This window comes from Meles meles, chromosome 1 (assembly GCF_922984935.1).
Source record: "Meles meles chromosome 1, mMelMel3.1 paternal haplotype, whole genome shotgun sequence".
NCBI classification, from domain to species: domain Eukaryota; kingdom Metazoa; phylum Chordata; class Mammalia; order Carnivora; family Mustelidae; genus Meles; species Meles meles.
In genome coordinates this window covers 130,077,917-130,088,256 of record NC_060066.1, presented here as the reverse complement: position 1 = coordinate 130,088,256, position 10,340 = coordinate 130,077,917, and the positions used below count along the sequence as shown (strand labels likewise).

The 10,340-nt window shown below is 38.1% G+C and overlaps 1 protein-coding gene across 3 annotated transcripts in view; it reads right to left on the bottom strand.

Annotated features, from left to right (window-relative positions):
• Positions 1-4,459: 4,459 nt before the first annotated feature.
• DPH5 (diphthamide biosynthesis 5) overlaps positions 4,460-10,340 on the bottom strand; it is a 45,300-nt gene continuing 39,419 nt past the window's right edge. The window contains exon 8 of one of the 3 annotated variants that reach the window (XM_045980986.1): positions 4,460-5,718. In XM_045980986.1, the coding sequence (XP_045836942.1) occupies positions 5,513-5,718 (206 nt within the window). In that variant the 3' untranslated portion in view covers positions 4,460-5,512. Of the gene's footprint in view, positions 5,722-10,340 lie in introns of all 3 variants that reach the window. The other 2 variants (XM_045980967.1, XM_045980976.1) reach the window with 2 other exon arrangements.

The following is a 10,340-nucleotide window of genomic DNA, read 5'->3' as shown; positions in this document are numbered from 1 at the left end:
ATAAATAACCATTTTAGCATAAATGTGTCCCAAATATGGAATGGGATATATATATTCATAATGAATTCATTATTTACCTGTAATTCAATTTAACTGGGTACCCTATTTTATTTAGCAATCCTTATACAGAAAAATACACAGATCCTAAATCTATATATTTGAATGAATTTTGGTAAATGTATATATCCATACAATCAACACCCAATCAAGATACAGAACATTTCCATTATTTTCAGATTCCCTTTTATCCCTTGCCAATCTTCATTCTCTCCACAGGCAAACCCTGTTTCGATTATTTCTGCCTATTGCTAAGCTTCACATAAATGGAATTATAAGTCTCTTTTGTGTCTGGCTTCTTTCACTTGTATTTAAATTCATGTAGAAGGGACGCCTGAATGGCTCAGTGGGTTAAAGCCTCTGCCTTTAGCTCAGGTCATGATCCCAGGGTCCTGGGATTGAGCCCCACATTGGGCTCTCTGCTTAGCAGGGAGCCTGCCTCTCTGCCTGCTTGTGACCTCTGTCTGTCAAATAAATGTAAATAAATAAATAGATAAATAAATAAATAAATAAATTCATGCAGGAGTCTATGGTTCATTCTGTTTTATTGCTAAGTAATATTCCATTGTAAAACACAGCAAAATTTTAAAATTCATTCTCCTATCGATGGACACATTGCTTGGTTCTAGTTTGGGGCGATGAATAAATAAATATAAGCAGTTATAAACATTCTTGTATAATTTTTGTCAGTGTTTTCATTTCTTTTGAGTAAATACCTAGAACTGATCTTGCCAGTTCACACAATTTAATTTGTAAGAAACTAAAACTACCTTCCAAAGTAGTTGTGTCAATTTATATTCCTACCAACAGCAGGCAAATTTCATTACTTCATATCCTTGCAACGTTTACTGTTGTTAGCCTTTAAAATTTTTGACATTCCATTGGCTTTGTTAATTTTATTGTTCATTTTCTATTTCACTGATTTCTGCTGTGGTATTCAGTATTTCCTTCTTTCTACTTACAGTTTTCTGATGCTTTTTCTAGCTAAAATGGAAACAGATCATTGATTTTAAAACATCCTTTGTTTCTAATATAGACTTTCTTTTTTTTAAATATTTTTGTTTATTTGACAGAAAGAGATCACAAGTAGGCAGCGGGTGGGGGGGAAGCAGGCTCCCCGCTGAGCAGAGCCCGATGCAGGCTCGATCCCAGGACCCCGGGATCATGACCCAAGCTGAAGGCAGAGGCTTTAACCCACTGAACCAAACAGGCGCCCCTCTAATATAGGCTTCTAAAGCTATAAATTTCTAAGCACTGCTTCATCTGCCTCCCACAAATTTTCACATTTTATGATTTTGTTTTTATTCAGTTAAAATAAATGTATTGTTTTATTTCCAAATATTTGAGACTTTTCTAGACCCCTTTTTGTTAGTGATTTTTAACTTAACTCCATTGTAGTTAATAGCCAAGCATATAGTCTACTTTGATGAATGTTTCATACATACTTGAAAAATAATGTCTATTCTACCACAATTGCATGTGGTGATCTAGCAATATCAATTTTGTCCAAGTAATTTTTGTTCAAATCATCAATATTTTTGTCTATCAGTTGCTAAGAGGTTCATTAAAATCCTCAACTGATGGTAGATTGGTCTGTACCTCCTCTGTTAGTTTTTGTCTTGTGTATATTGAAGCTGGTATTTGATGAAGACACGTTTAGGATTGTATCTTCTTGAAGAACTATACCTCTTCAATGAAAAGTCTATCTCCAGTGTACTCCCTCTTTTAAAGTCTATTTTGTCTTATATTAATGCAGCCACTTGCTTTCTTATGCTTACAGTTTGTATGTTCTATTTTCCCCCCATTCTTTTCCTTTCATCTTATGTCTTTAAAGTTTAACTCTTGTAGACAACATATAGTTGGACCTTTAAAAAAATTTCTTTTAATTGGAGTGTTTGATTTACATAATTACATTTACATAATTACTAGTTTGGTTGAATTTAGGTCTACCATTTTGCTATTTGTCTTGTATATTTTTTACCTATATTTCCTCCTTTCCTGTCTTTTTTTTTTTTGACAAATCGAATCTCTTTCAGTATTCAATTTTAATTCCTTTTTTTTTTTTTTTTACTTCTGCCTTATTTTTTTTTATAGCAGTTACTTAGGGGTTTCAAAACATACATAACTTTATCAGTCTACAGTTAGTATTCCACCACTTTTTTTAAAAAAAATGATTTTATTTATTTGACAGAGAGAGAGAAAGAGCACAAGCAGAGGGAACAGCAGGCAGAGGGAGAGGGAGAAGCAGACTCCCCGCTGGCCAGGAGCCTGATGTGGGACTCAATCCCAGGACCCGGGTTCATGACCTGAGCCGAGGCAGCCACATAATGACTGAGCCACCCAGGTGTCTGGGTATTCTACCACTTTAAGTAAAATATAAGAACTGCCATGGTATAATATACTTTAAACTCTGTAACTTATATTACTGTTTAAATCCAACTATACGCCAGCATACCATGCTAAAATTATCAGTTATCTTTTAAAAACATTAAGAAAAAAATTGAGCCTTTTATTACTCACATACTTAACTATTTCCTTCCATCTAACATCATTTACCCTCAGCCTAAAAATCCTCCCTCAGCTTTCCTTATAAGTCTGCTAGGGACAAATTCTATTTTTATGAGAATTGCTTTATTTTGCTTTCATTTTTGGAGGACATTTTTACTGGATATAGAACTCTGGATTGATAGTGTTTGGTTGGTTTTGCTTTTTAATTTCAGTAGAGATCTCTTTCTGTTGTCTTATGACCTTCACTGTTTCTGAAGTGAAGCAGCCAACATTTATTGCTCCCCGGTAGGTAGTGGGTTCCCTACTACCACTCACAGTGGCTTTTAAGATTTTCTCTTATCTTTGGTTCTCATCAGTTTAAACTGTGATGTTATTAGGTATTTTCTCTATATTTATTCTGCTTAGAGTTCACTGAGCTTACTGGATCTATGTACTGATAGTTTCACCAAACTTGGGAAAAATTTTGACCTTTACTTACTCATCTTTTTTCTGCCCTATTTTCTCTCCTTCTGGAAATCCAATTACACATCCATTGAATTGCTGAATATTGCCCAACATGGCTTTGATGCTCTGTGCTTTATTTCTTCCCTTTTTTTACTCTTTATTCCTTAGACAGGATAATCTCTATCCATCTGCCATCTGCACTCTGCTGTTAAATCCAACCATTTGGGTTTTTGTTTCATTTCTCTGACAGCACCCATCTATACATTCATTACAACCATTTTTCCTTTTCATCTTTGAACATAGTTCTACAAACTGCTTTAAAATCCCCATCTGCTAATTCCAAGATCTGGATTATGTTAGGATCTCTTTCTACTGTTTATTTTTTTCCCCTTTTTCCCCCCTTTTGACCAAAAATCCCATCTTCCTGTTTTTTTGTTTTAAATGTGGTATGATACTATATTCTAGTCATTATTGATATGCTAAAGAGATTCATTTTGTTATCATGCCCTGGAAGTGTTTTGTTCCAGCAGGCAGTTAAATCATTGACTACTCACCTTGATTTTATGGAGGGTTGGTTTCACATTATGTTAAAGGTTTTGTCTTTAGTTTCAGTGAAAATCCTTAGTCCTGGGCATAGTCTTTTCTAGTACACAACCATTTTAGGGATTTGACAGAAACCCTAAGATGCTTACCAACCCTTCTAACTTGTCAGGATTCAAACTCGAAATTCTGTTTTCTCTTGCAATATAGAGCAACAAGATCTGCTCTGATTTTTCAGCCTTCTAGCTCTGGCTTTCCAACAGGTTCATGGAGATTTCCCTGTACAAGCACAATTCAGGAGTTGGCCAGAGTTAAGAGATTTACATGCAGATTGGAAGGCTGGCTCCTCCTTCAGTGCCACCTTCATTTCTAGAATTCCCTCCTCAATATATAGGTCCTCTAGCAGCACCCAATTTCTTTGACCCCTCTAGCCACTAAGACTGCAACCTTCTCTTGACTACTAGTCATCCTTTACCAGACAATCTGGGGAATGTTCTGAGGGAAAAACCTATATACAAGCATAATTCTCAGCCTGCTTTTGATCATTCCCCAGTGTATTTAAACAGTTATATTTATATTTTGTCCAGCATTTATTAATTCGGAGTCCTTGTACATTACAAGCTATTCCACCAGGACCAAAGGCAGAAGTCTTTCCTTTTATAATTATTGAATGCTTGCTTTAATGCTTCAGAAGAAAACAGAGAATTAGCACTTAAATGTCCTTGGCTCTCACCTCTTTTGTGTAACAGACTAAATATGGAATATTTCATATATATAAAATATCTTTTATCTCAAATGAAATAAGTCGGGGTGTCTGGCTGAGTGTCTGACTCTTAATTTCAACTCAGTTCTTGACCTCAGGGTCATTAGTTCAAGCCCTGTGCTGGGCTTCATGCTGGGCATGGAGAATACTTTAAAAAAAAAAAGAAAGAAAGAAAGAAAAGAAAAAAGCCAAAATAACGTCTTGTTAATCAATGCTCCCAGGAAGTAGGAAAAGTGTATATTCAACTTCCAATGAATTTAATGAAATTTAAGCTATGGTTGATTAAGCCATATTTAAGAAATATTTAAAGTTAGACCAACTAAACTAGCATATAGCAAAGCTATTTCTGTTATGAACTAACAAAGAGTGTAAGACTCTACAGTCACAAAATATGATAAATGGAGTGCTACTTCCAACTGGGAGAAAGAATATGACTACCCGCATACATACAGTGGCATATCAACCGAGTTAAGTGATATGACAAATCTTAACTAATCCACTGCTTCCAAATTTAAATTTTTTAAAACTGTATTTTATAGTCAGTAAGTTTTCCATTTGTCAACTTGGATGTGAAAGATGCTATTTAAAACCAAACAGCAACTGTACATGGCTGGCTGAACATTTATAATTCAGCAATTACATAACCTCCCCAATACAGCAGAATATGAACCACATAATTAGGATGTCAGCTAAACAAGACAAGGCAATTCAGAAGGATATCATTTTGTAGCATGTGCTCAGCTGAGCTTTAAGTAAGTAGGACAGTTGGGTGGGACTTATTCTTCCCACCTCTGCTTATATGCACTTCCACCACCTGTTATCAGGACAACTCATCTTATGGTCTTAACAGCTGACTTTTTAAGAAACAAGAAAGCTCCATGTTGTATAAACTCATTTCATAAGTAAAAACTGCTTTTAAACAACTCTGTTTATGAATGTCTCTGCAAGTTTTCAGGCTTGGTCTGCTCCAGGTGTGTACATACTGAAAAATTACCAAAATAGCAACAACTGATGATGTCATAGGGAAAAAAAACTCATTGCCATAGGAAACCAAGTATTGTTGAATCAGTATCTTTTTTTCTTGGTCATTTGCTTTACAATTATTAGGTAATCCAAAAGAACTGTTCATTATACAAATATGTGTATATGTGCATATGAATGAAATTAGTATCTAACAACAGAAAATGTTCATGAAGTTCATCAACAGGATTCTGAGCTATTTTCTGGTATGGAAAACAGACTTAGCATCTCCATCTCCAGTGGATGCATGTTGTCTCCTGTGATAATTAAGGAGTGTAATGGTCCTCCCAAGTCCACAGTACACATCTGCTGCAAAGTGCCTGCTGCAACTTTCTGGTCTTCAGCTCCAACCCTGGCTAAGCCAACACAGAGTGTCTTCTCGGTTACTGCTATTAAGAGAAGAAAAAAATATTGCCATTCAATTCAGTAAATGCATTATCCTGTCCAACACTTAAGATAACATTAGTACCAAAAGTACATTTCTTAAAGAAGCCCTAAATATCTTAAATCTCCTCAGTCACTCATTACAGATCAATTATCTATTGATTTATCTAATGCTTTTCCAAATTATATGAACTGACATATAAAGTGATAATTCCTAACTCTATTTCTTCAGAATTCCAAAGGTTTGCCCTAGTTTAAGTTTTCAGGACTCGATAAACAATTATGTATATCCATATTTTTAAAAATTGCATGGCATTTGTCTTTCAATAGCTTCTGAGTGAACAATGTTTACTACCTGCCTATATTTTTAATAAGTTGCTTGAGATATGTTTAAACTGACCAAGATATACAAGGGGATTACAAGAAAAACAAGGGGATTATGAGATAAATCCACAGATTTGGTTTTTTACTTGGCCACCTAATCAGGAATGTCAAACTTCATTTTTTCATTTTTAAAAAGCAGAATACTACTTTTCTTAAATAGTGGTTGTAAGGGATAAGATAACAGACATTGAGTATTTAGTAAACTACGGAGCCCTGAACAAATAACAAGCATTATGACATTATTTATGCTTTTAAGTGCTGACCTTCACTTTTTTTTTTTTTTAAGACTTTATTTCTTTATTTGACACAGGGAGAGAGAGATCACAAGTAGGCAGAGAGGCAGGGAGAGAGAGAGAGAGGGGGAAGCAGGCTCCCTGCTGAGAAAAGAGCCCAATGTGGAGCTCGATCCCAGGACCCTGAAATCATAACCTAAGCCAAAGGCAGAGGCTTAACCTACTGAGCCCCCCAGGCCACCCTGACCTTCACTTTTAAGTGCTGACCTTTTCCCGGGGCGCCTGGGTGGCTCAGTGGGTTAAGCCTCTGCCTTCAGCTCGGGTCATGATCTCAGGGTCCTGGGATCGAGCCCCGTATCGGGCTCTCTGCTTGGCAGAGAGCCTGCTTCCTCCCCTCTCTGGCTGCTGCTCTGCCTACTTGTAATCTCTCTCTCTCTCTCTCTCTCTGTAAAAAAGAAAAAAAAAAAAATTTTAAGTGCTGACCTTTTCTTTACTTGGGAAAGCTGTCCCAAATGAATATGATCAAAGTGGGAGAAATGATATCTACAAGGACAAGCAGGCATGCAAATTTAGGCTTAAGTGTACAAAATTATGGATATGGAAAACCCTTGCAAATTATTTGTTTCATGACTTTAACAAGGCCTATTAATGAGAAAAAAGTAAGCAACAGTCATTCAAGAATCTCTTCACATATCTTATGCCATCAAGAGACAGGTACTCGGGGGGAGGAGTCAAGATGACAGAGAAGTAGCAGGCTGAGACTACATCAGGTAGCAGGAGATCAGCTCGATAGCTTATCTAAACATTGCAAACACCTACAAATCCAAAGGGAGATCGAAGAGAAGAAGAACAGCAATTCTAGAAACAGAAAATCAACCACTTTCTGAAAGGTAGGACTGGCGGAGAAGTGAATCCAAAACGACGGGAAGATAGACCGCGGTGGGAGGGACCGGCTCCTGGCAAGCGGCGGAGGAACGGAGCACAAAATCAGGACTTTTAAAAGTCTGTTCCACTGAGGGACATTGCTCCAGGGGCTAAACCAGAGCGAAGCCCACGCAGGGTCAGCGTGGCTCCAGGTCACGCAGGGTCACAGAAAGATCGGGGGTGTCGGAGTGTCGCAGAGCTCGCAGGTGTTAGAACAGAGAAGCCGGCTACAGAGACAGAGCCGAGGACTGAACTCTCAGCTCGGGTTACCTTGAACTGGTCCCGGGCTAGGTGAGCTCAGAGCGCGGCTGGAGGCTGGGGATATGGGAGTGATTGGGTGTTTTTCTCTAGGGGCGCACTGAGGAGTGGGGCCCCGGAACCTTGGCTCCTCCGGGCTGGAGACTGGGAGGCCGCCATTTTCATTCCCGTCCTCCAGAACTCTACGGAAAGCGTTCAGGGAACAGAAGCTCCCAAGAGCGAACCTGAGCGGATTACTTAGTCCGGCCCCCGGTAAGGGTGGTGCAATTCTGCCTTGGGCAAAGACACTTGAGAGTCACTACAACAGGCCCCTCCCCCAGAAGATCAACAAAATATCCAGCCAGGACGAAGTTCATCTATCAAGGAAAGCAGGTTCAATACCTAGGAAAGCAACGGAATTCCAGAGGAGGAGAAAGCAAAGCACGGAACTCATGGCTTTCTCCCCATGATTCTTTATGGTTGCAGTAAATTCAATTTTTTCTTCAATTTTTTTTTTCTTCTTCTGCTAAATTTTTAAAAAACTTTTACCCTTTTCTTTTTTAACTATTTTTGACTAGTTTATCTAAAACATATATTTTTTCTTTATTTGTTTTATTTTTTAAATTTTTTTTTTCCTGAACTTTTTTTTTTTTTAAAGATTTATTTATTTGAACAGATAGAGATTACAAGTAGGCAGAGAGAGAGAGAGGAGGAAGCAGGCTCCCAGCCAAGCAGAGAGCCCGATGCAGGGCTCGATCCCAGGACCCTGGGATCATGACCTGAGCTGAAGGCAGAGGCTTTAACCCGCTGAGCCACCCAGGCACCCCTCCTGAACCTCTCTTTATCCCCTTTCTCCCCACCACAATTTGGGGTCTCTTCTGATTTGGTTACAGCGCATTTTTCTGGGGTCTTTGCCACCCTTTTAGTATTTTATGTGATCCTTCATATCCTCTTATCTGGACAAAATCACAAGGTGGAAAAAATCACCACAAACAAAAGAACAAGAGGCAGTACTGAAGGCTAGGGACCTAATCAACACAGACATTGGTAATATGTCAGATCTAGAGTTCAGAATGATGATTCTAAAGGTTCTAGCCGGGCTCGAAAAAGGCACGGAAGATATTAGAGAAAACCTCTCTGGAGATATAAAAGCCCTTCCTGGAGAAATAAAAGAACTAAAATCTAACCAAGTTGAAATCAAAAAGCTATTAATGAGGTGCAGTCAAAAATGGAGGCTCTCACTGCTAGGATAAATGAGGCAGAAGAAAGAATTAGTGATATAAAAGACCAAATGACAGAGAATAAAGAAGCTGAGCAAAAGAGGGACAAACAGCTACTGGACCATGAGGGGAGAATTTGAGAGATAAGTGACACCATAAGACGAAACAACATTAGAATAATTGGGATTCCAGAAGAAGAAGAAGAAAGAGAGAGGGGAGCAGAAGGTATATTGGAGAGAATTATTGGAGAGAATTTCTCTAATATGGCAAAGGGAACAAGCATCAAAATCCAGGAGGTACAGAGAACCCCCCTCAAAGTCAACAAGAATAGGCCCACACCCCATCACCTAATAGTAAAATGTACAAGTCTTAGTGACAAAGAGAAAATCCTGAGAGCAGCCCGGGAAAAGAAGTCTGTAACATGCAATGGTAAAAATATTAGATTGACAGCAGACCTATCCACAGAGACCTGGCAGGCCAGAAAGAACTGGCATGATATATTCAGAGCACTAAACGAGAAAAACATGCAGCCAAGAATACTCTATCCAGCTAGGCTATCATTGAAAATAGAAGGAGAGAGAAAAAGCTTCCAGGACAAACAAAAACTGAAAGAATTTGCAAACACCAAACCAGCTCTACAGGAAATACTGAAAGGGGTCCTCTAAGCAAAGAGAGAGCCTAAAAGTAGTAGATCTGAAAGGAACAGAGACAATATACAGTAACAGTCACCTTACAGGCAATATAATGGCACTGAATTCATATCTCTCAATAGTTACCCTGAATGTTAATGGGCTAAATGCCCAATCAAAAGACACAGGGTATCAGAATGGATAAAAAAACAAAACCCATCTATATGTTGCCTACAAGAAACTCAATTTAGACGTGAAGACACCTCCAGATTTAAAGTGAGGGGGTGGAAAACAATTTACCATGCTAATAGGCATCAGAAGAAAGCAGGGGTGGCAATCCTTATATCAGATCAATTCGATTTTAAGCCAAAGACTATAATAAGAGATAAGGAAGGACACTATATCCTACTCAAAGGGTCTGTCCAACAAGAAGATCTAACAATTTTAAATATCTATGCCCCTAACGTGGGAGCAGCCAACTATATAAACCAATTAATAACAAAATCAAAGAAACACATCAATAACAATACAATAATAGTAGGGGACTTTAACACTCCCCTCACTGAAATGGACAGATCATCCAAGCAAAAGATCAACAGGGAAATAAAGGCCTTAAATGACACACTGGACCTGATGGACATCACAGATATATTGAGAACATTTCATCCCAAAGCAACAGAATACACATTCTTCTCTAGTGCACATGGAACCTTCTCCAGAATAGATCACATCCTGGGTCACAAATCAGGTCTCAACCGGTATCAAAAGATTAGGATCATCCCCTGCATATTTTCAGACCACAATGCTCTGAAGCTAGAACTCATTCACAAGAGGAAAGCTGGAAAGAACCCAAACACATGGACACTAAACAGCAACCTTCTAAAGAATGAATGCGTTAACCAGGAAATTAAAGAAGAATTGAAAAAATTCATGGAAACAAATGATAATGAAAACACAACGGTTCAAAATCTGTGGGACACAGCAAAGGCAGTCCTGA